Source organism: Thalassophryne amazonica, chromosome 12 (assembly GCF_902500255.1).
Source record: "Thalassophryne amazonica chromosome 12, fThaAma1.1, whole genome shotgun sequence".
Taxonomy (NCBI): domain Eukaryota; kingdom Metazoa; phylum Chordata; class Actinopteri; order Batrachoidiformes; family Batrachoididae; genus Thalassophryne; species Thalassophryne amazonica.
The window spans coordinates 68,882,055-68,909,621 of record NC_047114.1 but is presented as its reverse complement, the minus strand read 5'-3'; the positions used below and the strand labels follow the sequence as shown (position 1 = coordinate 68,909,621).

The following is a 27,567-nucleotide window of genomic DNA, read 5'->3' as shown; positions in this document are numbered from 1 at the left end:
GAATCGTAACTCTTTCACAACTGAACTTTGTGACATCTTAAAGTAGGAGCATTAAAGAATGAGATTCAGTTCAAATCAAAACAACTTATTTATATTGCACCAAATTACAACATAAGTTGCCCCAAGGTGCTTCACAAGGGTAAAAGGTCTAACCTTACCAACCCCCCAGCCAAGATAAAAACAAAGTGTTAAGGCAGATTCAAATTAGAACCAAAATGTAATCAGTGTGCCCCTCTTCCAACCTTCACTCCCCAAAATTTAAATCTGAAACAAAGTGTCCACCAATGAGTAGATAGACAAGTAGGGATGACAACTCTGTCAGTTTGCAAAGACAGAAATTGCATTCAATCACTTTCCCCTGATGGTCTTCAGCTGTTTAGGTGAGGATGGCAATCCCCATGAAAAATCTAAACTGATTTTGTTAAGTGAATGAATTCTCGACAGCAAGCATCCAGTTCTATTTACTGGTGACATCAGCCAAGAAGATCTTCACTCAGTGATTTCTGCACTCAGTGATTTCTGCATTTCACTTTGCATATAAGAAAATGGGACAATTCATCAACCTAAACAAAGACAAAAGTTATTTTTCAGCCCCAGTAATGAAAAACCTTCAAGCACCTGCTATTCTGTTACGATATGCAAGAACACTAACAGCATGGTCCATCTGCATCTCCATTACAGCAGTAGTGGTTTTGGGTTGTGAAATACATCTATCACGAATGGCTGCTTTAGAACATCTAATCACATGTCTTAAACATCTACAAGATAGTCATCTTTAAAACTCTTGCATGGATCTGAAACCGGGGGTCACCTAACAAATAATCTTAACCACCTGAGAAGTTTCTAAACAGGTGCTGCCAGTCATCTTAAGGAAGAAAAGTGATTACAAGGAGAACAGAAAAAATGCATTGAGGACATCCTTAAAAGTAACATTTGAGAGCAGCAATATTGGCCTTCACAGATAGGAAACACTTGCCCAAGACAGAACCAATTTGTTATCCTCATTCACTCAAGGAACAAATGACTTAAAACAGTCCAGGAAAAACAGGTGAAGAAAAAACAAAACTAAAAGCAGCAAGGCCTTCTGTCCAAGTCCTTTCTCCTGTTTGGCTTCTTGTGTGTATGATCAAGACTGGAGTCATCAGCCATATCAGAACACATCAACTTAGCCAATGACAATGGTAGACAATCATCTTAAATTTTGATGGGTAGCCAAGACAATTTACAAACAGACAATGTTTACCTAAACATGTTCCTGGGGTTGAGGGAAGCCAGCCAGTAGCTGTAGGCATCAAGGTAGCTGTTACACATTCCTCTGCTGTGACACTCAATGAACGGCACTTGACGGAAACTTTCCAGACAAGAGCCAGGAGAAACCAGGGGCTGAGAAGTGCCCTCTGCACCAGTACCCGTTTGCTAGGGGTGATAGTGAGGGATTGCATTGAAGTGAAAGGCCAGATGACAGTCTATGCTGATGATCAAGAGATATACAGGAGAACAATATTACAAATTTATTTACCATGACGAATGAGTATCCAGTCCAGAGGGACTCCCAGCCTGATGGACAATCTGGGATCAGTGTTGTCTGGCTGTGGACTGCCATGATATTAGAGGTGGTTTCACACACTGAGCACCTACTCGTCCCAGTAAATATAAACACAGTTTGTCATACTCAGAAAGGCATGTTTATTAGCACAAGTACATGTTTGTGTACACTCTTTTCCTACCTGCTGATGTAAGAGGCCAATATGTCCCCTGTTATGGCAGCCATGTTTGCAGGCATAGGCTTGTCAGTGGACAACCAATAGGAGTAATCATTACCAGAAGCATAGCGACATTTATTTTCTGTGTCACAGAACAGGAATGGCATGGTGGAGAATCGAGGGAGGCAGCTTCCAATGGTGCCTGAGTGACCATGATTAAAAAGTGAAGAAAATGTCAGATTGTACAGTATTTATGGATGTATAGGTCTCCATTTCCTCACCAAGATCCTCTCCATGGGCTCTTTTGTTCCCATTGATGAAAAGAAAAGAGTACCCGGAATAGAAGAGGCTGGTTCCTTGAGGACAGTCGGGGACATGGATGCTCTGACTGTGTCTGGCTATAAGGAAGGTGTCAGCAAAACCCACACCACTGGAGCCTGGAAATCCTGGAGGACCCTGCAGGCCTGGAGCTCCAGGACTTCCTAGTGGACCTGCAAGGCAGAAATATAAGTCCAAAGTGCTCCATCTAACAAAGGAATTTGAATCCAAATTGTAGGATATGATCCAGGATTGCTGGTGAAATATTTTTTTTTTTTTTTTTTTTTTTTTAAGCAGTGGAGGTAATTATGAACCGGCTGGAGCAAGGTTGGACAAACAAAACAGACAGATCTGAAGACCAATGACAGATCAGCTGTAGATACAGTGGGGAGGATGAACCAGGCCAAAGGGTGGACAATAACAGTGGGTAAATAGAAACATGGACTGGAACAATGAAGAATGCCAACATAACAAGCTCGCTGATGCAAATGTTTCAAAAAGGACAAAGTGCAGACTGGGAACTAACCACGTGATCAGTGGAACAAGAGACAGGTGCATGATTACAGATAGATACAGGTGTGTTATGACAAAAACACATGCCAAAGTGCATGCCCACAAACAGAGATGAGACCTAAATGGGGAGCAGTGAAGTGAAAGATACAACAAATAACATTATTTCCTGTTTTACATGACACATGTTACTATGAGAAACCAGGGGCTTCATGTGTGAAGCCCCTGGTTTCTCATAGTAACGTGTCAGACCAATATGACAAAATGCTAAAATGCCCAGATTTTGCATCAGGAGCCATAATCCCGATGATGGGGAACTGTTCTCATCATAAATGCACACACCTGGTAGTCCTGCTATTCCCTTTTCTCCTTTATGCCCTGGAAATCCAGGCTGGCCGGTTGGGCTGGAACCACAAACTCCTTTAATGCCTGGTGGCCCTGGCATAAAAATGCAAGATATACGAGTAAATAATGATCAGCTTGGGGAAAATGCTTAAATTAACAAGACCTATGCTGGACATTGTTTATCATTTGCTTATGTTTGAGCAGGAGCTACATTATCGATTCACCAAGTTATCTGCCATATTGGATGCCCATTTATTCACTCTTACAACATAACTGCCAAATTCAGCCAAGCATCTTTGGCATCCGTACTGAGGTTATTTAACATAATGTGGAGAACAGAATAAAAGCTTATCACAGGTCAGAAATTGAGCTGAAATGACATTTCAACCTTGAAGGCCCGGATGTCCTGATGGTCCAGCAATTCCTGGAAATCCCTGAATTCCAGTAAGGCCAGGTAAGCCAGGAGGTCCTGGTTCATATATGATGTTGCTGTATCCAGGTTCACCTTTCAAGCCTATAATGTTAAAGCAAAAGCTATTACAAATTTGTTCCTCAAAGTACACTACATCTCTCATTTTGCGGACTATCTGGGAATTGCAGCAACAGTGACAGGTCACTGAAATGTTTGAGAATTTATCCTGGCAAAATTGGCTACAATTGCATACTGTATCTGTAAAGGTGGTGAAAATATAAACAAGGTACAGAGTATTAGAGGTATTCTTTGTTATTGTGAATACCTGGTGGGCCAGGAAAACCTTTGGGGCCACGCTGGCCAGGTAGGCCTGGAATGTATCCAGGGTTTCCCCTGTCACCTGAAATACAAGTCATCAGAAATAGTATATAGAAATACACATGCTTGAAAATGGGAAATATAGGCCAGAACTTGATGAGCTATGGTGCATGATTATCAGAATTTGGAGTCTGGTCAATGCTGTTGACACTAAAACTCCTGTCAAAGCTCCACAAAATGGTGGAATCCAAGTATAGTGACTACTGTGATCTTTGGGTTAACATTTTGGTGCATCCACTGCTTTGTGCGACAATTCATCCTCAGTATGGTGGAATGTTTTTGTTTACAACCATTGGTCCATGCACTGTTTAGGCAGCCTTTGAGAGAGACCTCACATGCCTGAATGAATTGAAAGATATGGTTCTTCGGACTGTCTATACCAAGATATGTCACCTGCACCACTTTAAATTGTAAGATAAAAACTGTCCATTGTTAATCCAGAACTGTTCGACTGATATGATTCAAGTAAAAAATGCTGTGGGCATTTTGGACTGCAGGATTTCTGAGCTGTACTATGATGCAGACATAGTTTTATTTATTTTGTTTTGTTCAAATTGGAAGGCATGATTAGTATTCATAATGTGTTTATATATATATATATATATATATATATATATATATATATATATATATATATATATATATATATATATATATATATCAAAGAACAGGTTATTACACATCTTAAGGATGCATTATTATTACTATCTTATGCACACCCCAGTATGTACAGGTAGTGTATACATCTGTCATAGCAATGCATATGGGAGGTTATCTGATATTAAGATTTCAAAATCAATAAATAAATATCGGATATAATTTTCATCAATTATTAAAAGGATCAAATAGTACAGTAAATCTGTCGACAATTGGTAGTTCTCAAAATCTAAGTAACAGTGCAAGAAGGTGACTAGTGGGGGGCACCAACAAGACACCACAACACTGAAGGAGCTATAGACCTCTGTATTTATGAGTCACAGTTTCATGGTGAAATGGCATATAGCAGGAATGGCAAATTACCAGGGGGTCCTGGGAATCCAGGGAGACCAGGATCACCTCTTGGTCCTGGGTCACCAGGTTTGCCTCCGGTGCCCTGTTAAGACAGACAGACAGAACAATGACAATTCAATGATCTGAGCTAAAATATCAGATTATTGAGAAGACTCTGGAGTGTACAACTGCACAGCAAAAACTGAAGCGTTAAAGTCTCACAGTCAAATATTTATAATTGATATAAATTGATATTTTAACTCCTGGTGTTATACACACTGTTTTAGAATTATTTTTCAGGGATGATCATGTTAGTGTTGATTCAGCTCTGAAGGTGCACTTTTAACTCTGTACATGAATTAAGTGACAAATTAGAAATGTTTGTTGTTGCACAGTAAATTTTGGAGTTAAAAATGTATTAATGCAGCAAGTGCATGTAGGGTTCCCATTCAAAATAGCAATATTTCAAATCTTTCATCAACATAAAATTTTATACGTGTGAAATTAATTTGATAATTCTGGTCAGACTGAGCAATAGAACATGCATATCCGGATAAGCTCTGTTGGTGACACACATGAATATAAACTGGGTTTTACTGGAGCCTTTTTAATACTGTTGAGTCTGTTATAAGGCTATTATAGATTTTTACAATATCTGCTTGGACAAATTTAAAGTAGGAATATAATTTTGGTATATTTTACATTATTCTCACAGGATTTAGTCTAGCCCCCATCCCTCTCATGAATACACCAAAAGAAAAACTTCAATACTTCAAAAAATGTTCTATACTGTATCAGATACAAGATGATACAAGATCTCCCGCACTTTTCTGCTCTGGGTGTGAAATGTTTAGTTATTCCTCGGCCTCCTTTAGCAGTAACGGTACTTGTAATAAGTGTAGCTTATTCGTAGCTTTGGAGGCCAGGCTGGGCGAATTGGAGACTCGGCTCCGCACCGTGGAAAATTCTACAGCTAGCCAGGCCCCTGTAGTCGGTGCGGACCAAGGTAGCTTAGCCGCCGTTAGTTACCCCCTGGCAGATCCCGAGCAGCCGGGAAAGCAGGCCGACTGGGTGACTGTGAGGAGGAAGCGTAGTTCTAAACAGAATGTTGTGTGGGCCGCTGAAGAGGAGGTACTGCTGGCCCACCACCACCAGAGGGCGCCCTGCCTGGAGTGCGGGCTCCAGGCACCAGAGGGCGCTACCGCATCATGGGAGTAATCTGGGTGACAGCTGTCACCCATCACCAAACACAGCTGTTTCTACTCAGCACCGAGGTATATCAGGAGGATGGCGTCTCCACCTCAGTGCCGAGATATCGCCTAAGACCAAGGTAACATTCTCTGCAGCATATTCTGTGATTGACAAACTTGTTAAACCTTTCAGGACTGGTGACTACTGAGACCCTCCTTCTTTGGATAAGTACTCACCTTCCTGCTGAACTTTGCCAAGAGGCGGAGGCGGCTTCTCCCCTCTCTGTACTGGGTGCGTTCATCCACTCCTGTGTGTTCTTGCTCTCTCCTGCCAGCAGTACCGGATCCGACGAGCGGAGGCAGTGGCCACCTGGGAATTCGGGACTTGGCGGTTCCAGTATTTCCAGGGTTCGGTGGCAGTGGAGATCTGGGTGGTTCCGGTTCGACTGAGACGGACGTCTCCTATCTTCGAGCCTGCCCACACGACACCAGCGGATTCGACCCTAAACATTGTGTTTGTTATACTACTCGTGCTTGTTTCAGTAGTAAATCTTGTTTTTTACTTCCTCCATTGTCCATTCATTGCGCCCCCTGTTGTGGGTCCGTGTTCCTACACTTTCACAACACAGAAGCCCCGTGTACACCGCCAACCCGTTCACATTTCTAACCCTTTTTCCCCACTCGACGACACACCCGCCGAGGATCAAACTCTGGTTATTGGCGACTCTGTTTTGAGAAATGTGAAGTTAGCGACACCAGCAACCATAGTCAATTGTCTTCCGGGGGCCAGAGCAGGCGACATTGAAGGAAATTTGAAACTGCTGGCTAAGGCTAAGCGTAAATTTGGTAAGATTGTAATTCACGTCGGCAGTAATGACACCCGGTTACGCCAATCGGAGGTCACTAAAATGTCGGACTCTGTAGTTTTCTCTGGGCCCCTCCCCAATCAGACCGGGACTGACATGTTTAGCCGCATGTTCTCCTTGAATTGCTGGCTGTCTGAGTGGTGTCCAAAAAATGAGGTGGGCTTCATAGATAATTGGCAAAGCTTCTGGGGAAAACCTGGTCTTGTTAGGAGAGACGGCATCCATCCCACTTTGGATGGAGCAGCTCTCATTTCTAGAAATCTGGCCAATTTTCTTAAATCCTCCAAACCGTGACTATCCAGGGTTGGGACCAGGAAGCAGAGTTGTAGTCTTACATACCTCTCTGCAGCTTCTCTCCCCCTGCCATCCCCTCATTACCCCATCCCTGTAGAGACGGTGTCTGCTCCCAGACCACCAATAACCAGCAAAAATCTATTTAAGCATAAAAATTCAAAAAGAAAAAATAATATAGCACCTTCAACTGCACCACAGACTAAAACAGTTAAATGTGGTCTATTAAACATTAGGTCTCTCTCTTCTAAGTCCCTGTTGGTAAATGATATAATAATTGATCAACATATTGATTTATTCTGCCTTACAGAAACCTGGTTACAGCAGGATGAATATGTTAGTTTAAATGAGTCAACACCCCCGAGTCACACTAACTGTCAGAATGCTCGTAGCATGGGCCGGGGCGGAGGATTAGCAGCAATCTTCCATTCCAGCTTATTAATTAATCAAAAACCCAGACAGAGCTTTAATTCATTTGAAAGCTTGACTCTTAGTCTTGTCCATCCAAATTGGAAGTCCCAAAAACCAGTTTTATTTGTTATTGTCTATCGTCCACCTGGTCGTTACTGTGAGTTTCTCTGTGAATTTTCAGACCTTTTGTCTGACTTAGTGCTTAGCTCAGATAAGATAATTATAGTGGGCGATTTTAACATCCACACAGATGCTGAGAATGACAGCCTCAACACTGCATTTAATCTATTATTAGACTCTATTGGCTTTGCTCAAAAAGTAAATGAGTCCACCCACCACTTTAATCATATCTTAGATCTTGTTCTGACTTATGGTATGGAAATAGAAGACTTAACAGTATTCCCTGAAAACTCCCTTCTGTCTGATCATTTCTTAATAACATTTACATTTACTCTGATGGACTACCCAGCAGTGGGGAATAAGTTTAATTACACTAGAAGTCTTTCAGAAAGCGCTGTAACTAGGTTTAAGGATATGGTTCCTTCTTTATGTTCTCTAATGCCATATACCAACACAGTGCAGAGTAGCTACCTAAACTCTGTAAGTGAGATAGAGTATCTCGTCAATAGTTTTACATCCTCACTGAAGACAACTTTGGATGCTGTAGCTCCTCTGAAAAAGAGAGCTTTAAATCAGAAGTGCCTGACTCCGTGGTATAACTCACAAACTCGTAGCTTAAAGCAGATAACCCATAAGTTGGAGAGGAAATGGCGTCTCACTAATTTAGAAGATCTTCACTTAGCCTGGAAAAAGAGTCTGTTGCTCTATAAAAAAGCCCTCCGTAAAGCTAGGACATCTTTCTACTCATCACTAATTGAAGAAAATAAGAACAACCCCAGGTTTCTTTTCAGCACTGTAGCCAGGCTGACAAAGAGTCAGAGCTCTATTGAGCTGAGTATTCCATTAACTTTAACTAGTAATGACTTCATGACTTTCTTTGCTAACAAAATTTTAACTATTAGAGAAAAAATTACTCATAACCATCCCAAAGACGTATCGTTATCTTTGGCTGCTTTCAGTGATGCCGGTATTTGGTTAGACTCTTTCTCTTCGATTGTTCTGTCTGAGTTATTTTCATTAGTTACTTCATCCAAACCATCAACATGTTTATTAGACCCCATTCCTACCAGGCTGCTCAAGGAAGCCCTACCATTATTTAATGCTTCGATCTTAAATATGATCAATCTATCTTTGTTAGTTGGCTATGTACCACAGGCTTTTAAGGTGGCAGTAATTAAACCATTACTTAAAAAGCCATCACTTGACCCAGCTATCTTAGCTAATTATAGGCCAATCTCCAACCTTCCTTTTCTCTCAAAAATTCTTGAAAGGGTAGTTGTAAAACAGCTAACTGATCATCTGCAGAGGAATGGTCTATTTGAAGAGTTTCAGTCAGGTTTTAGAATTCATCATAGTACAGAAACAGCATTAGTGAAGGTTACAAATGATCTTCTTATGGCCTCGGACAGTGGACTCATCTCTGTGCTTATTCTGTTAGACCTCAGTGCTGCTTTTGATACTGTTGACCATAAAATTTTATTACAGAGATTAGAGCATGCCATAGGTATTAAAGGCACTGCGCTGCGGTGGTTTGAATCATATTTGTCTAATAGATTACAATTTGTTCATGTAAATGGGGAATCTTCTTCACAGACTAAAGTTAATTATGGAGTTCCACAAGGTTCTGTGCTATGACCAATTTTATTCACTTTATACATGCTTCCCTTAGGCAGTATTATTAGACGGTATTGCTTAAATTTTCATTGTTACGCAGATGATACCCAGCTTTATCTATCCATGAAGCCAGAGGGGACACACCAATTAGCTAAACTGCAGGATTGTCTTACAGACATAAAGACATGGATGACCTCTAATTTCCTGCTTTTGAACTCAGATAAAACTGAAGTTCTTGTACTTGGCCCCACAAATCTTAGAAACATGGTGTCTAACCAGATCCTTACTCTGGATGGCATTACCCTGACCTCTAGTAATACTGTGAGAAATCTTGGAGTCATTTTTGATCAGGATATGTCATTCAAAGCGTATATTAAACAAATATGTAGGACTGCTTTTTTGCATTTACGCAATATCTCTAAAATCAGAAAGGTCTTGTCTCAGAGTGATGCTGAAAAACTAATTCATGCATTTATTTCCTCTAGGCTGGACTATTGTAATTCATTATTATCAGGTTGTCCTAAAAGTTCCCTAAAAAGCCTTCAGTTAATTCAAAATGCTGCAGCTAGAGTACTAACGGGGACTAGAAGGAGAGAGCATATCTCACCCATATTGGCCTCTCTTCATTGGCTTCCTGTTAATTCTAGAATAGAATTTAAAATTCTTCTTCTTACTTATAAGGTTTTGAATAATCAGGTCCCATCTTATCTTAGGGACCTCGTAGTACCATATCACCCCAATAGAGCGCTTCGCTCTCAGACTGCAGGCTTACTTGTAGTTCCTAGGGTTTGTAAGAGTAGAATGGGAGGCAGAGCCTTCAGCTTTCAGGCTCCTCTCCTGTGGAACCAGCTCCCAATTCAGATCAGGGAGACAGACACCCTCTCTACTTTTAAGATTAGGCTTAAAACTTTCCTTTTTGCTAAAGCTTATAGTTAGGGCTGGATCAGGTGACCCTGAACCATCCCTTAGTTTTGCTGCTATAGACGTAGACTGCTGGGGGGTTCCCATGATGCACTGTTTCTTTCTCTTTTTGCTCTGTATGCACCACTCTGCATTTAAGCATTAGTGATCGATCTCTGCTCCCCTCCACAGCATGTCTTTTTTCTGGTTCTCTCCCTCAGCCCCAACCAGTCCCAGCAGAAGACTGCCCCTCCCTGAGCCTGGTTCTGCTGGAGGTTTCTTCCTGTTAAAAGGGAGTTTTTCCTTCCCACTGTAGCCAAGTGCTTGCTCACAGGGGGTCGTTTTGACCGTTGGGGTTTTACATAATTATTGTGTGGCCTTGCCTTACAATATAAAGCGCCTTGGGGCAACTGTTTGTTGTGATTTGGCGCTATATAAAAAATTGATTGATTGATTGATTGATTGATTGATTGATGAGAAACTCAATGACTCAGAGTTTGCAGAAAGTTGTACTGCTCCTGATCCAGCCTTGGTTGTGACTCACAACCCAAATTAAGGAAATGGCAGTCATACTGAATTTAAGCCAAAGCAGTGGTACACTGAGGATTTGATAGATACCATTTCCTGATTTGGTCCAAGTGCTAAAGGGAATCAGCACAGATATAACTTCACAGCAAACCCTAACATGTACTACTGTGTTACATGGAGAGCAAGACCCAAGACCTAATCTACTCCTTGGGGCTCAGACTGTGGCTTCTACACGGATATTTTCCAAGGAAATGGATAAACCAAAACATGGAACACAATGGATCCTGGCAGTGTTTCAAGTTGTGTTCAGCCAAAGAAAAGGTATAGTGTACTGGAAGACAACCAGCTAATGGAGGCACAGCTGAAAAAGGGCTATCAATACCTTCTAAAGAAAGTCCCCTTGCTGTAAACATCAAACCCAGGAGGCTCCAGACTAAAACAACAGAAGTCCTTGGCTGGTGATCAAATCAGTGGAAATGTAAAATCAAGCTCATTAAAATGCATATGCCTCAGTGTTGAGGACAGCAGTGCCCATTTTTCATTTGGCTGTCACACACAGATGGTTCCTTTTGAGACATGGGAATGGATCAATTGTCAGCCTGGGTGGCTGCCATCCAGGACTCTGGACGGTTCCATGGTGTCATGGATGCAGTGAGCTGTGGCACCAGTGTATGATTTTTGGCTTGACTTGAAACTGTCTGTATGCTGCCACAGTATTAAGTTATGGTCTAAAATGCTTCATGTGAACAAAATTTTCCAAAAGAAAAAATTGAAAATATAGAAACCAAGGTCTATGGATCCGAACTGTTTAAAAAACAGGATTTCCTGCAATACATGGACATTCTAGAAAAGTACCAGATGAAGTCATTGTGTCAGGTCCAATTCCAAGAATAAGGAAAGGGGTTGAAAGTTTCAGGAAACTGCTGGTATTCATGGCATTCTTTAATCACAGTCTCACAGGTTCTTTGGCAAATGCAAGTTGTTTTGGGAACAAGAAAACCATCTCAAACAAGCTAAGTTCACAGATATAAAGCCTAGACAGGCTCTTCCTACCGAGCACCAAATTGCACTGCAAGGCCAGACAAAACAGTCAACCTTCATGTCCATAGTTCCACAAAACATGTTGACATGTTCCACCAACAGGGAACCTCCTGCATTTCCTGTCTAAGCTCTATTTTTCCTTATGTACCAGGGCATGGGTTATCTGATGGTGTCCATTATCAACAGTAAGGACCAACTTATGTTCTTTCCATCCCTATAGTGATTATTAGTAGACATTATTAAGAAACTCTACCCAAAGTCAATCTTTGCTTTTCTGTCTCTACTTCTGCATTAACAGCAAGTTTGATAACAATTATCATTCCTGCATTTATTGTCAGATTAAGCCTGTTTTAGGTTAAGATGTCATTGACAACAAGCTGCATTTTTTATTTTGTGATAAAACCTGGCTCAGGGATGAGATTGGGCTTGTTGCTAGGGTGGTGCGGTTTACATGTGTGCTTCACCTCTTTGTGCAGCTTCTTTGGTGTTGGTGCCTATAGTTACTTGTTTCCTGGTAGCACGAGATATTGATTCCCCACTGTGGTGGGTCACTTTGCCATGTTGCACTGCTGGGCTCTTAGCACCTGCAGGGCTGCAGGTTTGGGGCAACATGGTCCACATGCAAATTCTCACAATCATTCATGACTCACAATTTTACACACCTACCATACTGTGCATGCAGATTCATAGCTTTTCCACACAAATAAGCACACGTACATTCATGTAACTCATGCTTACTCAATACCATAATGCATGGAAAACTCGGCACGTTCTTATTTTTGCTGCTAACATCATGAGCACCTCCGTGAACAAACATGTCCATCTTCCCTTGTGTTCTGTTTGTTTGCCAATAATTTGTGTTTGTGTTACCACATTGTCTTTGTGGCCATCTGTGTTGTTGGTTCAGACATTGTTTTGTCATCGTCATCTGTAACCATCACTGCTATTGTCACTGTCATTGTTTGTCTAATAGTTATTTGTGTCGACTTCTTAATTTATGGGGGAAAATGGGAGCAGCAAATTGCTGCTGCAATTTTAAAGTTGTATATATTAATGGCATGAGCCAAATGCAACTCATACTAGAGTGATATATACAGATAAGGGAAGGAAAGAAAACCTGACCCAGGGGTATTTGTGCTGCAACTATGATGTACATCCTTCAAAATATGCCTTCAAATGCAACAGTTTTATGGCAAGGTACTACATTTCTTGGGTGACTTACAGGAGGACCTGGAGGACCTGGATCTCCTGGGAGTCCAGCGTACCCTGGAGGACCTATGGGACCAATGTCTCCTCTGTCTCCCTTTAATCCTATTACACTGGGACCTGGAGGGCCACGCACACCTGGCAAACCTAAATGTAGGACCATTCAAAGAGCCACTTTAGTACAATAACACTGAGTTATGTAGTGCCAGTGTGCAAGGAAACAGCCCAAGTGGATAAAAGATGAGATTAAAATATTTTACTAAGAACCAAAAATATATGAAATGTAACTGTGTATCACTGTACTGAGAGTCGTAGGGGGCATAGACTCCAAAGACTTCATCCTTACCGATGCTACCGGGTTTTCCAGGCAAACCGCGGTCTCCTTTCGACCCAGGAATGCATGCACCTTCAAATCCTTGTGGTCCTTTCTGCCCAGGGGCCCCTGGTGGACCCGGAGGTCCTCTCTCTCCCGTTAATCCAGGACTTGATGGGAGAGACAAACCAGGAGGACCAGGGTCTCCGACAGGTCCTGAAGAAGAAGAGGTCCGCTGATATCAAAGCAAATATTAATAAGTGCTGAAAATCCAACAGTTGGTTGATTACTTAGAAATTTTTCACAATTGTAAAACTACAACATAAATTTTCCAATCATGGATATTAAACTTGATAACATTGAAAAAAATGAAAAAAAAATGACATGAAAAAATATGAATTACCAAGCATATCCCAAGATAAAGCAATCAGAGGTAAAGTTATTTGTAGAAATCTGATGCTTAATGAAAAACCATGATGTTTTTTAAAATCTGGGACTCACCTGGTCGACCATTGTTTCCCCGAGGACCAAGCATCCCTCCTGTGATGACTGCAAAGAGGAGCGATTTTAACCAAAGTTTTTGGGGTATTGGCATAACTTGAAAGCAGCTACAGGCCTATGGATTTGGCCAGACAAAGCAGATAAAAAAATGACAAACTATGAATAAATAAATTACTCAAGATTCGTCTTACTAGTCTGCCCCTTCTGTCCTGGTGGTCCCGGAATCCCATCTAAGCCCCTGTTGCCTTTAGGACCAGGATTACCAGTGATACCTGGAAGACCTGGTTTACCTGAGGCAACAAAAAATGAAAAGAGAAACATTATGCTTCAACTTTGAGGTGCCAATTATTTTAATGTTATCTATTCATTAGTGAATAACAAAGGGGTGTTTGTCCATGAATCCTACTGTTCAGTGCCAGCACTTTTTTTAAGTTGCTTTGGACATGCACTATCTCTGTTGGGTGCAATCATATCATAGCAGGTGGAACACAAGGGTGACACAGGGGTTAATTTTTTTAAACCAGTTTGCTTAATATTTGTCTTAAATAAGTGTTCAGCATCAGACGAATTGATTATCAAGCAATTCAGTGGACTTTGCCTGGAGGTCCATTGGGTCCTGGGGCTCCTTTCCTTCCTTTTGGTCCATCTGAGCCTTTAGGACCTTGATATCCAGGTAACCCTGAAACAATATGGAGTTGTGGGTATACAAGAGCAAGGTTAACAAAATCAGAGGAAAAATTCAAAATAATAAAAATATTGTCATTTTAATTATTAGCAAATGACTGATAGTAACCATTTTGCCCAGGTGGTCCTTGGTTTCCTTTGGTTCCACGATTCCCTAATAGACCTGGGTGTCCAACAAAGCCTGGTTCCCCTTTCTGGCCCTTCATCAAATCAGTGTTGCTCAATCCCGGCTCACCCTGAGATTGGGAACAAGAACACAGGAAAAGGAAGAAATCATTATTTGTAATTAATAAAAAAGTCTTAATATTTGTACATGATATTGTTGTAATGGACTCATAAAGTGTATAGTAGTTACAAAATGTGGCAAAACATTCTAAAATATTTATTAACACCTTTTGTCCTCTTGGTCCCGGAGGTCCATGTCCATAATAACTTGGTTCACCTTTAACTCCTTTGTAGCCAGACTGACCTGGAGCACCATCTGGACCCTGGCCACCAGGGAACCCCAGATCTCCCTTTACACCCTTTGGTCCTTTGAATTTTTAAACAAGAAACAATATTATAAAAAAGTTATAAAAAGAGAACATGTAAATAACCCCAAAACAACTAATTAGAAAGTACAGCGAAAACCATTGAGTGACTTTTATACATACATGCTAAAAAAAGTTAGTCTTTGGATATGAAAAGGATTCTGTATGTTATGTTATATGTGAGTTTACGTGTATGAACGAGCCTGAAAGAAGACCTTGTACAGTATGTGCTGGCAAGAAGCCAAAGCCTTGGTCTTCTTACCTGGTGGCCCTCTGAGTCCTGGGTCACCAGGATCTCCAGGAGGTCCTTGACCTCCTTTTGAGAACACAGGTCCATCAATACCTGGATCTCCAGGTGGACCTGGACACACATTAAATTTTTTTCTAATCAGATTGTGAACGAAATGGTGAAACAATTTGTCAAGAAAGAATTTGTCAAACCTCTTTGTCCAGGACCTCCTGGTGTTCCCTGAACACCTCTAAGTCCCTTTGGTCCAATTACGCCAGCATATCCAGGAGGACCATCTGGTCCAGGCAAACCTGACAAAGTACAGTTAGGTCTCATTACCTCTAAACTTAAAAATAGCACAAAAAACTGCACAAAAGATTGGGATGAAAAAAAAATTAAAATCTTCATTTTGTATACAAAACCGTTCCATCTGTCTGTATGTGTATAAAGAACATAAAAAACAGTGCTTACCAGGTTTCCCAGGGTCCCCTGGAGGACCAATAAGTGATGATGGTGCAGAAGGTCCTGGGGGACCCCTCAGACCTGTGTCACCACTTATGCCTGGGTCTCCCCTGTAACCTTTGGCTCCCTTTATGCCAGGAGAACCTGGAAATGAAGGACATGAACACAATCCTAATCCCACATAAAAGTCCAACAAAAGTGTCCTGAGAGCACAATATCCCCCGGAGGCAAATGCTGCTTTGGTACAAATGCTTGCTACATTCTGATAACATTTCAAGGTTCTATGTGATAGTGGATTCCATACTGCAGACACCAACTCATGAAACTGGCAGTGTCCAGATTTGTTAATCAAGGGCCATAACTCTGCCAAAATGTGACAGTCTTGTACAATATGATAATATGTGTATTCCCAACCTATAACAAGGAATTGTACCACGTTTCATGAAATTCCTCCTAAAAATGTCAGAAGTTGATTTCAGAGCACTTATATGGACAGACAGACAGACAGAAGGAAATGGCCACAACATAATCCCTCTTTGGCACTTCAGCCAGCGGGGGATAACAATTCACCACCAGTGGCAGAAACCGTTTAGCTGTTTTACGAGGTCTGTTAGAAAAGTATCCGACCTTTTTATTTTTTTCAAAAACCTGATGGATTTGAATCACGTGTGCTTGCATGAGCCAACCTTGAACCTTCGTATGCATGCGTGAGTTTTTTCACGCCTGTCGATTGCGTCATTTGCTTGTAAGCAGCCTTTGTGTGAGGATGGGTGGAGTCTCTCGTCGTTTTTTCTTTGCAAGGAAATGGCGGAACGACTGGAGCAGCGCGACTGCATCAAATTTAGCCAGAAAATGGGCGACAGCCAGGTGGAAACCATTCGGATTATTCAGGCGGCTTTCAGTGACGATCCTATGGGCATCACACAGATTAAGGAGTGGAACAACCGGTTTAAAGACAGCCGCACAACAGTGGAGAGCGAGCCATGCTCTGGTTGGCCATCAACATGCTGAAATGACCGGATAATTTCCAAAGTGAACGCTGTGGTGATGTGGGACCGTCGTGTGACTATCCGAAAATTGCGGAAGAGGTGGACATCAGCACTTTTTCGGCACATTCCACTGTGACAGTAGATTTTGCCATGAAAAGAGTTGCAGCGAAATTCATCGGCACAAAGGTGATAGCGCAGCAAAAGCGCCACCGTGTTCTTGCACCATCGGAAGATTCAGACGGCTTTCGGTGGCTTTTCAGTCATGTGACTATCCGAGAAATCGTGGATGAGCTGGGCATGTCCCAACATGTCCTGTGAGACTTCCAACACGGTGGCGCTTTTGCTGTGCCATCAGCTTTGTGCTGATGATTTTTGCTGCAACTCTTTTCATGGCAAAATCTACTGTCACAGTGGAATGTGCTGAAAAAGTGCTGATGTCCACCTCTTCCGCAATTTTCAGATAGTCACAAGACGGTCCCACATCACCACAGCGTTCGCTTTGGAAATGATCTGGTCATTTCAGCATGTTGATGGCCAACTGGAGCATGGCTCACTCTCCACCGTTGTGCGGCCGTCTTTAAACCGGTTGTTCCACTCCTTAATCTGTGTGATGCCCATAGGATCGTCACTGAAAGCCGTCTGAATAATCCGAATGATTTCCACCTGGCTGTCGCCCAGTTTCTGGCTAAATTTGATGCAGTCGCACTGCTCCAGTCGTTCCGCCATTTCCTTGCAAAGAAAAAACGACGAGACTCCACCCATCCTCACACAAAGGCTGCTTACAAGCAAATGACGCAATCGACAGGCGTGAAAAAACTCACGCATGCGTACGAAGGTTCAAGGTTGGCTCATGCAAGCACACGTGATTCAAATCCATCAGGTTTTTGCAAAAAATAAAAAGGTCGGATACTTTTCTAACAGACCTCGTACATCTGGAAAAGGAAATCATTTGGAATGTTGAGAGTTTTTGTTAAATTTGTGTCAAAGCAGTAATGTTTTACTTCTGAGAATGGATGTCTGTTTTGGAATTTTACCTGTTTGACCTGGTGGTCCAATATATCCAGGTGGTCCAACAGGGCCATTTCCTGGTGTCCCATGTGGACCAGGGTCTCCTGTCAGTCCTGAAGAATTTGAAGTGACACTTTTAGAAACATGATCTGAATTAGAGCCTCTTTAAAAAAAAAAAATGTTTTTAGATTTCACAATATGCAGCTACTAAATGAATACTGTCTCTCATACGTTACTGTGATTTTTTTTTGTTGTAATTATTATTATTAACTAATACACACAAGTAAACACTACCCAATCTAGAAACCATGGGGATCCACGGGTTCTAGATTGGGTAGTGTTCATAAAATAGGTAGCTGACATTTTTCAAGGGTGGTAATAAATTATGGAAAGTTTCTATGATTTTAACTGAAAGTCCAGGAATTTAAATGATAAAGTTTTGTGAATCATTGTAATTTTTATTTGGCATCTTCAGTTGATATGTTTTATAACTGGCAAGGTTGTGGTATTTCCTTTGTTCAGAGTTTGTCTGGTTACCAAGGACTGATTAATGGTGATATTAATGTCCATTGTTCATTGTTGTTGCCTAATACCTCTAATTTTTCCAAAAATATTAGTCATATCAACTTTCCATTTTGGTGCCATTTATCGTTGACCCAAAATACATAAGCATACCAAACAGCAAATGTCAGCTCTCTCCAGTTTTTCCGTGATCAAAGCCATACACATGCACACACATATACACATAAACAGAGGCCCCTTGGCTTTTAATATACAGAACCATCCATTTTGTAAACCCACTTATTTCTGTTAAGGGTCGTGGAGGTCTGGACCCTATACTAGGGAGAGCCAATGAGTGAGAGGAGGGGTACACCCTGGACAGGCCGCCAGTCTATCTCATGGCCACATACAGTCGTGCTAAAAAGTTTTCATACCCTGGCAGAATTTTTAGTTTTTGGCCATTTTTCAGAGAATATGAATATTTTTGTGTAGGCTCTCAGTTGTCCAGGTGGTTTCCATAGTATAGAAGCTTGAATCTTCGACTGGACTGGGTTGCTTGACGCGAGGACTTTTCGCTTCAAATCGCAGAAGCTTCCTCAGCTAAAATTCTTGCTCTGGTGGTCTGACTTCTGTCTTGACTCTTGTAGAGAAGAATAATCAAGAAGTCACAAAAGCTGGAGTTTTAAACCTAACCAGGAAGTTGAAGACTTTACAGAACACATCAACTCGGTGGACGCCAATATCCAGTTCACACGTGAGGATGCCAGAAACAACCATTTAGCCTTCTTGGACTGTGATGTTACGATTGGAGAGAACAGGCAGCTCCAGACAGGGGTTTACAGAAAATCAACTCACACTGACCAATATCTGCTCTTTGGCTCAAACCACCCCCTTGAACACAAGCTCGGGGTGATCAGGACGCTTCAACACAGAGCCCTACAGGTGCCCACAACTGCAGAGGGAAGGGCTAAAGAACAACAACTTGTCCGGAAAGCCCTCACAGTATGTGGGTACCCATGATGGTCCCTGGACAAAGTGCAGAAGTCCCAGAGAACAAAGAGACCAGATAGACAGGAGATGGAGACAAGAAGAAGAGTGTCTCTCCCTTATTTAGCAGGAGTAGGGGAAAAACTACAGAGGATCTTCAGACAGCACAAAATCCCAGTTTACTTTAAACCGGTCAACACTTTGAGACAGAAATTAGTTCACCCTAAGGACAGGATCCCTAGTTACAAACAGAGCAATGTAGTGTATTCTATCAGATGTCAGGAACACTACATAGGTGAGACTAAGCAACCTTTACACAAAAGGCTATACCAGCACTGCAGAGAGGGCACCAGTGGACCTCAGTCTGCAGTTCATCTCCACCTTAAAGACACTAACTGTTATGTGTCGGACGCAGCCCGGAGAACCGACCAGCGTTTGAAGGACCCAGTATAAAATAAGCAGAGCACGGTACAAAGGATAACAGAGTTTAATAAACATAACAGTGATGTGATAATACAACAAATAAGTGCGCGGTCTGCGAGGTGGTATTTACGGTGCACTCCCAGCTGCACAAACAGTCCAGAGCCAGAAACAGTTCGGACCCAAGGACCCCGCCGACACCCCCCAGGAGGCCGCGACAAACCGAGTCTGTGAAAGAAGAAATCATCATGTGAGTTCACACTCCACACACAGAGAGACCGCTCAAAGGTGTACAAACAGCAAACACTTCCTGGCTTAATTACTAATCAGCTTCCCTCCCTGCAGGCATGGAACAGCCAGTTCACATAACTCAACTGCTGTGGAAGCTGATTAAAACGACTAACATAACAGCTCAATACAATAAGGTGTGAGGGACACCACATTTACTGACTGTACAAATGTTAGTCACAAAACCTAACGTACCTCAGGAAGTGTGCTGACGAGCGTGAGACCTCACCCCCTCCTCTTTCACAGACCATGCATCAAACCTGGACGTTCTCTGCATCCACTGATGATGAGATGGCTCTCGAGATGACGATCTCACCCGTCTGGTCACAAGGTCGAGTCTCTGGCAAATACACACTGTGTACTCCAGACTTAAATGCCACCATGTTCCAATCCGTGTAGATGCACCACAGCTGTGAGTCCTGATGAGCCGCACCTGATCAGCCTCAGGTGATCAGGGTGAGGTCCTGGTAACTCAGCCACACAGCCACTCAGTCCCAAATGCGCACCACCTGGAAGGAAAACCAAAAGACAGAAACAAAAGACAAACAAAAGCCAGCCAGGCACACCAGCCACAACACTAACCACACGTTTGAGGACAAGGAAGTTAAAATATTAGCCAGAGAGAAGAAATGGTTTGAGAGAGGGGTCAAGGAGGCATTCTTTGTGAAACGTTTGAAACCCAGCCTTAACCAGGGAGGGGGTCTGAGACACGCTTTATCCCCTGTTTACAATGGGGTACTCAGGTCAAAGCAGTTTCAGTCTTTTGTTCATGGTAATGAGTCATTCACATCATCAGCAGAGTCGTCAAGAGAGCCATCAGGGTCCGTCCCATCATTAGGAGGGACAGCTGCCCTGTCGTTAGGAGAGTGCTAACTAGAGCACAATAGGTGCTAATTAGAGCTATTGTTTAGTCACTAGCCTATAGCAGTCTGCCTCTCGGTAGGAGGGGTCTGCTTAGGTTTAAAACTCCAGCTTTTGTGACTTCTTGATTATTCTTCTCTACAAGACTCAAGACAGAAGTCAGACCACCAGAGCAAGAATTTTAGCTGAGGAAGCTTCTGCGATTTGAAGCGAAACGTTCTCGCATCAAGCAACCCAGTGCAGTCGAAGATTCAAGCTTCTATAATATGAATAACACAATTTTTTTCCCACTCAGTGGTTGGGTGAAGCCAAACAACTGTTTACTCTTTTAGAATCATAATGACAACAGAAACTAACCAAATGGCCCTGATCAAAAGTTTACATTGCCCTGTTCTTAATACTGTGTATTGCCCCCTTTAACATCAGCTTGGAGTCTTTTGTGGTAGTTGTGGATGAAGCTCTCTGGTGGTAAAACTGCCCCTGGATATATTTTGGACTTTATTGACATCAATTACGACTGTGCAAGAAGGAGAAGCGTGAGGAAAACCACCAAGACACCCAGACAACCCAGAAGACATTATAGGCTTATATGGCTGGGATTGCAGAAATTGTGCACAGTGCAAACTTTGCATTTTTTGTCACCAGTTATCCAGCTTCATGATGAAGTTGTATAGAGGAGGATTTTCTTAAAAAGAAGACTTGGAAGTTTAGCTATAATTTGCCAGAATGTACAGCTGAGATGCAAGCCTGGATTTGATCTGTTTTGGTGAAATAAAATCGTTTTCCACTCTACTTCACTATGAAGCTAAGAGTGCTGATTTGAAATACCATACCTGGTAACCCAGGTACACCATTCTGTCCCTGAGACCCTTTTTGTCCCGGAAACCCTTGTAAACCAGGCAAGGACACTCCAGGGAGACCAGGCTCACCAGGTGGGCCAGGCCAACCAAATCCCGGTGAACCTTGATTCCCCTTCTCACCAGGATGGCCATTTGGTCCTAGAAGATAATGAAGAAGATAGGACATAAAAACATGAGCTGAACAGCTGAGGGAGTTATGAAAGGACCTGTCATGTCAGGACCAAGGTCTGCACTGGTCCAGAATGTTGCAACATCCAGCAGACTACAAATAAATGAAATAGAATGAAGGAGAATGAGTTGATACAATGACCTGGATGTCCTTGATGCCCTTCTGGTCCTGGTGGTCCCATTGGTCCAGGTGGACCACCTTTGCATGAATCTTTATCACCAGGTAGTCCTGGAGCTCCCACAGAACCTTTACTCCCTATATAAAGATAAGATGACTTAACCCATTGGTGCTGGGTGTTTGCTTTTCTCTGTTTCACTGAACTAATCAAAGAAAAAAAAAAAATCCAAGTGCTCAGGACTGCCTGACCGGCATATTAGCCATATTCCATCTAGTATGGATACGTAGTTGGGTATAGATAGACAGCCAGGTATAGGGAGGCAGTCAGCCTCCCTATACCTATGGGAATAACGCAGTTAAAAATATTTTTTCAGTAATGGCTAACCTAACTAACTACTGTTGCCATTGTTACAACACCGTTACTGATACTGATAATAAAATGTGGTGAGTTAAAATGCAGGGGGATCCAAATTCACTGACATATTTGAACATTTAAAAAAAAAATAATAATAATGCAATTGTTACTTTCCTTAGTAACTAATTACTTTTATCATGCTGTAACTCAGTTACTAACTCAGCTACTTTTTGGGAGAAGTAACAAGGTAACTATGTAATTAGCTTTTTAAAGTAACATGCCCAACACTAGCAATCGTGTATGTGCAGTACAACCCAAACATTGGGCTTCACTACCCATACCCGATTAGCGAATCATCTGTTTTCAGCCCTTGATTGGTTGAATGAACTTGACTGATCCAAACAGGTGTAGGTGGAATAGAAAAATATGAAGGACATGCAGGACAGAAAAGTCCGAGTACTACATTTATTGGTCTACAGTCTTGCTTGTTTTGTATACCTTTTTCTCCTGCAAACCCCAGATTGCCTGGTAGCCCTGGTATACCAGGTTGGCCAGGGGGACCAGGATCTCCTACAGGTCCCTGAGCTCCACCATCTCCCGGAATCCCTGGAAGGCCATCAGTTCCAGGGTATCCAGAGCCACCATCACCCTGACAATCACAAATATCCATTTTTGCATATTTTATGTTGTTACGGAGGAGATTACGGATTACTGATGGAGCTGATTTCTACAATCCTTCCATTTTGTACAGTAAATTCAGGTAATGTAGATGAACTTCCCTAAATACAGAAACCTTTTAACAAACACACCTGTTTTAAATTTTCCAGCATGTTCAGCACTCAGCTTTACAAGCAGTAGTGTTGGGCATTAAAACCTAAGTATAGTAGATGTCATTGAGCAGTAATACTTTAAAACTAAGAGCAGTAATACTTTAAAACTAAGAGTGCTTAATTAAATTTGTTGTAAATGGTGCATGTAAAAGGAGGAAAAGCACATTAAATTCTAATGTTGATGTGAGTGCCATGCCAGGCGTAAACTGCCAATTTCTTTCAGACCGTATCTTTTACATACTTTTGTCTACTGATTACTGATCATTAATTATTTCTGTCAAGTGTTGACTTCTAGTTTTCAAATGCTTTTAAATGGTGATCAAACCCAAAAATAGAACAGATATTTCTACAGTTTCATTTACAAAGTTTTAACTGACTGATATAAAATGTATTTTCTTTGTGGTTCTGACCTTCAGTCCTTGAGGACCAGGAGCTCCTGGTGGACCTGGTCGCCCAGGCATGCCTCTGCTAGAGGTGCCTGGAAGCCCTGGCTGCCCCTTTTTACCTACAAACATGTACCCACGCACACACACAGATACACGGCAGCAATGTTGATACAATGCATAATTGTTATGACATCTCTATTTGATGGGGAATATTAAAAAATGAGAAAAGATTTAAGAAATTATTTGAATACAATTTGCAAAGGAGAAGTGAAGTTGATGCCGTTGATACAGCTGAGAAATCAGAACTTCTCTAATTTGCCCGTCACACTTGTGCAATGCAATTTGGTGCGCTCACAGTATCTATCTGTTGTTTTTGTCCTTTAGTCTTAATGCTACTACATTTCTTTTGATAAATGACTTAAGTTTTACAAGGGAAATGCTTGAAGAAGTAATGATACTTTTCAGACAAGCAAAACAAGAATAAAAACATTAAAAACCACAAACCTTTTTTTTTTTTTTTTGTTGAATATATGTGTACAACTTAACCAAGACTTAAAGGAAATTATTTTCATGTAACATAGCTCATTTCTGAGCTCTAATAAGACTGACTATAGAGTACCTTTCTCTCCTGGGAGTCCTGGCTCACCAGGGTATGACACATAACCCTTTTCTCCTTTCTGTCCTGGAAAGCCTGGTCTTCCTGGAACTCCTGGAGCTCCTTGATTGCCTGGTCATTTGTCAGAATATACAAGAGAGTTAGATCTCCTGTAAGGTAGTCCTATAACATCCATCCATGTATCCAGGATACAGCCATATGGAAATTACCTGGCCTTCCATGTGGACCAGGGGGACCTTTAAATCCAGGTGGTCCAGGAAATCCTTCAGTATGGATGTGGCTAGGCTCCCCTTTCTGACCTACCGAAACAGGAGAAAGAGAAGACAGGACTTATATATGTATGTGTGTGTGTGTGTGTGTGTGTGTGTGTGTGTGTGTGTGTGTGTGTGTGTGTGTATATATATATCTATATATCTATATATATATTAGACTAGTAACTGTTTCGCACCTGGAATTCCTGGTTGTCCTGGTAATCCAGGCACCCCAACATCTCCTTTATCTCCCGGGGGTCCGACTAGGCCATATCCCGCAACTCCTGGATGGCCAATTGGACCGGGTCTGCCTGGAATTCCTTGTAGACCTTTGAATCCATGATCTCCCACCACACCTGGATATGGATACTGTATCATGAACAGAAACATCTGCTTAATGATAAATTAATTAACCAACAGGAACTAGAGATGAAGATATTTGGAAAAAGGAAGATGTCAAGAACACAGAGGCAGAAGGTTATGCAAGTGGCAATGAGTGAGTGAGAGTCCCAAGAGCAGAAAGAAAATTAAGAATGTTCTGCAAAAAAACAAGAATTCAAGAACTTTAAAGCAATTAAATCATGATATAGAAAAGAAAACACAGTTTCAAGTTTAAGTCTATCAAAACTTTCTTACCCCATCTCCCTGACGGCCTTGATCACCTTTGCGACCGGGCTGCCCAGGGCGCCCAGGTTGGCCATCCACACCAGGCCTGCCAGGCTGACCCGGCTCTCCTTTCTGTCCCTTCACCCCTGGGGTGTGGTAGGAATATGAGTCTCCTTTTGCTCCAGGGAGGCCCCGAAATCCTGTTTCACCAAGTGGACCCTTTGGGACAGATGGATGTTGTAAAATTATTTTTTAAAATGAAGAAAACAGAAAATTAACGCTTTTTCAAACATCTTTCCTTACGTGTATTCCAGGTAACCCTTTAGGTCCTGGGAAACCTGGCTCACCTTTGGCACCAGGACCTTGATTAAAACCTGAATGACAGGAATATATGCAGGGTGTCTTCACTCCATATTTGAAAGTGGATATATGAAACACTTGGAAGCAGTTTGTCTTATGTATGTTGTGTATGGAGTTTGGTTTTACCAGGGATTCCAGGAAGCCCCGGTGGCCCTCTCGGTCCTGGTAATTCCGAACCCATTCCGTAACACTCATAACAGGGCTCCCCTTTTTCTCCTGTGGAGAATAAACACAAGGATATTTTTGCTTCATTTTAGGGACAAACCAAACCATTGACCTGACTTGTGTTACTGTTCACTGTAAAACTCAGAGTTAGTTGAAGTCAAACCATTTGAGGAAACCAGTTGCCTTAAACCATCTGAGTTTGTTAACTTAAATAAAAATAATTTTCAAAAATTTAATTGTTAAAGTTTTAGTAACTTAACAGTTTATAGTTAATTAAACTTATGTAAATGTAGTTTATGTTTTTCAGTAAAAAGTGACAGATTTCTGCCTAAAAAATTTGCATTACATTTTGGATTTGATTTTTTTTTACTCATTCTTTGGTTTACTTGTTGACTTTGCGTTGTGTTATGACTCTGCCCATTCGCTCCCCTCGGGATGCAAACCCATGATCTCCGGCATGGAAGTCGGACTCTCTAACCAGAAGGCTAAAACCCAGGGCTCTGGTCTTGTGACAAGATAATTCTTTTGAGGTGTTGGGAGTGAGGTTTAAAAACTACATATGCACAGCGATACCTGCTGGCTTCCATTACATAAACTCAATTAAAATAAGTGAATGGAATGCACTGGGAATATATCACCAACACGTAAATGCCCCAAAACTTTAAATGCACTTAAAGGAACTGAGTTATGACAACAATTCATTTTTGAGTTAGTTTAATTAATGGAAATGGGTGACTATCATTTTTTTCAAAGTTTGAGTTACATTAACTTAATTATTGTATTAAAATGGAGTGTTCTGTTTAACAGTGTTGCTAAAGGCTTGGTATTTCATTAAATGCATTGCAACAACACATAACAGCACAAAAGACAAGGTGTTATTTTTATTTTGGAAATGCCTAGCTAATGTAGCACTAATTAAGCCATAACCATCCATCCAAAAATAACAATTAATTTCTCACCTTTCATTCCGTAGTTCCCATCATACCCAGGAAAACCAGGGATACCCTTCACTCCTTTCATTCCTGGAACACCTTTGGTAATTCTGTTACCTACAAGCAACACCAACAAATTCATTAAGATGACTAACTGCTCAAACTACATTAAGTGTGTTACTAGTATTTTAGCCTTTATAGCACCATTTAATCTTGACACCAGCATAAAAATATTTTAGCTTTCCCTCCCTGTAACTTTTCCATTTGGTTTGTTTCATTCAATTCAGTACTGGCTCATGTCTTTAGCAGAAATAGCACAGAGTGAGATCAGCCTCTCTTCAAGAGACAGAGTCAATAAAATCACCAATTTCAGTCCCTAATGTGTGTGCAGCCTTACTTAATACTGAATGGACTGAAGGCATGTTCCATGTTTTTGTTCTTCCTTATAAATTTGTTTGACTAATTATTATGTATCTGCAGTCATTAGATGTCTCCGTGCACCTCTTTCTGATGATTCCAGGAGGAGTCAACAGTCAACAAATGAGATAAACACATTTATGAATTGCATTATTTTAAATGATTGCGTAAATATCAAAAGTCAAACAGCTCTTTTCCATCACTGTGGTTCTCATTTCATTAAATCCTATACAGGCCCACTGGTCCTTATCCCTTAGACATCAAAACGTGAAGTAGATCAGAGATTGCAACTCAACATAAATGGGATGCTAGTCCATTACAGGTTACTTCCCCAGCCAAAGCTGCTACCCATTCATAGCTGAATGGACTGGGATAATGCAGATGAAGTGTCTTCTCCAGCAACACAGCTAGGCAGTGTGACTGGAAATTGAACACAGGTCTACATATTGGTAGCCCAATTCCTATCACGTTGAGCAAGATGCTCTAATCAATTGGATAGCTGTTGCAGTCGCACAATGTATTGAGACAAATCAACTATTTTAAAGGAATAATGTTGACTCATACTTCTGTCCTCAGGAGGTCCAGGTGGTCCCTGATCACCTTGAGGTCCTTGTTCACCAGGATTGCCATCTACTCCTGGTAGTCCTACATAAAAAACGCCTGGCTCCCCCGGGTCACCTTTAGAACCTGGAAACCCTGGTGGACCATATAAAGCTGTCGTCCCAGAAGCTCTATGGCCTGCATAAAGAATGCAAATATGTTCAAGACTGACCAATAATTATTGAAAAAAGAAAAAAAGCATTGTAAATCCAACAAAAGGTTTTCATAACAAAGTATGGATAGGTACAGGAGATAACTACAAACCTGGAAGTCCATCTTGTCCAGGAAATCCCATAACACCTGGCAA

At 41.6% G+C, this 27,567-nt stretch overlaps 1 protein-coding gene across 1 annotated transcript in view; it reads right to left on the bottom strand.

Annotated features, from left to right (window-relative positions):
• The window catches only part of LOC117521267 (collagen alpha-5(IV) chain-like), a 43,434-nt gene that overhangs the window by 1,452 nt on the left and 14,415 nt on the right, over positions 1 to 27,567 (bottom strand). Inside the window, exons 13-43 of the mRNA XM_034182595.1 lie at positions 27,225 to 27,398; positions 26,271 to 26,360; positions 25,273 to 25,362; positions 25,090 to 25,160; positions 24,817 to 25,005; positions 24,378 to 24,549; positions 24,139 to 24,228; positions 23,933 to 24,040; positions 23,338 to 23,432; positions 22,596 to 22,746; positions 21,767 to 21,880; positions 21,430 to 21,594; positions 17,566 to 17,652; positions 15,552 to 15,686; positions 15,293 to 15,391; positions 15,114 to 15,212; positions 14,714 to 14,853; positions 14,431 to 14,557; positions 14,236 to 14,316; positions 13,829 to 13,927; positions 13,638 to 13,685; positions 13,170 to 13,352; positions 12,840 to 12,970; positions 4,687 to 4,759; positions 3,614 to 3,688; positions 3,265 to 3,390; positions 2,874 to 2,969; positions 1,985 to 2,194; positions 1,728 to 1,905; positions 1,520 to 1,634; positions 1,244 to 1,416 (exon numbers count right to left, since the gene is read on the bottom strand). Of these exons, the coding sequence (XP_034038486.1) occupies positions 1,244 to 1,416; positions 1,520 to 1,634; positions 1,728 to 1,905; positions 1,985 to 2,194; positions 2,874 to 2,969; positions 3,265 to 3,390; positions 3,614 to 3,688; positions 4,687 to 4,759; positions 12,840 to 12,970; positions 13,170 to 13,352; positions 13,638 to 13,685; positions 13,829 to 13,927; positions 14,236 to 14,316; positions 14,431 to 14,557; positions 14,714 to 14,853; positions 15,114 to 15,212; positions 15,293 to 15,391; positions 15,552 to 15,686; positions 17,566 to 17,652; positions 21,430 to 21,594; positions 21,767 to 21,880; positions 22,596 to 22,746; positions 23,338 to 23,432; positions 23,933 to 24,040; positions 24,139 to 24,228; positions 24,378 to 24,549; positions 24,817 to 25,005; positions 25,090 to 25,160; positions 25,273 to 25,362; positions 26,271 to 26,360; positions 27,225 to 27,398 (3,784 nt within the window). The remainder of the gene's footprint in view (positions 1 to 1,243; positions 1,417 to 1,519; positions 1,635 to 1,727; positions 1,906 to 1,984; positions 2,195 to 2,873; positions 2,970 to 3,264; positions 3,391 to 3,613; positions 3,689 to 4,686; positions 4,760 to 12,839; positions 12,971 to 13,169; positions 13,353 to 13,637; positions 13,686 to 13,828; positions 13,928 to 14,235; positions 14,317 to 14,430; positions 14,558 to 14,713; positions 14,854 to 15,113; positions 15,213 to 15,292; positions 15,392 to 15,551; positions 15,687 to 17,565; positions 17,653 to 21,429; positions 21,595 to 21,766; positions 21,881 to 22,595; positions 22,747 to 23,337; positions 23,433 to 23,932; positions 24,041 to 24,138; positions 24,229 to 24,377; positions 24,550 to 24,816; positions 25,006 to 25,089; positions 25,161 to 25,272; positions 25,363 to 26,270; positions 26,361 to 27,224; positions 27,399 to 27,567) is intronic.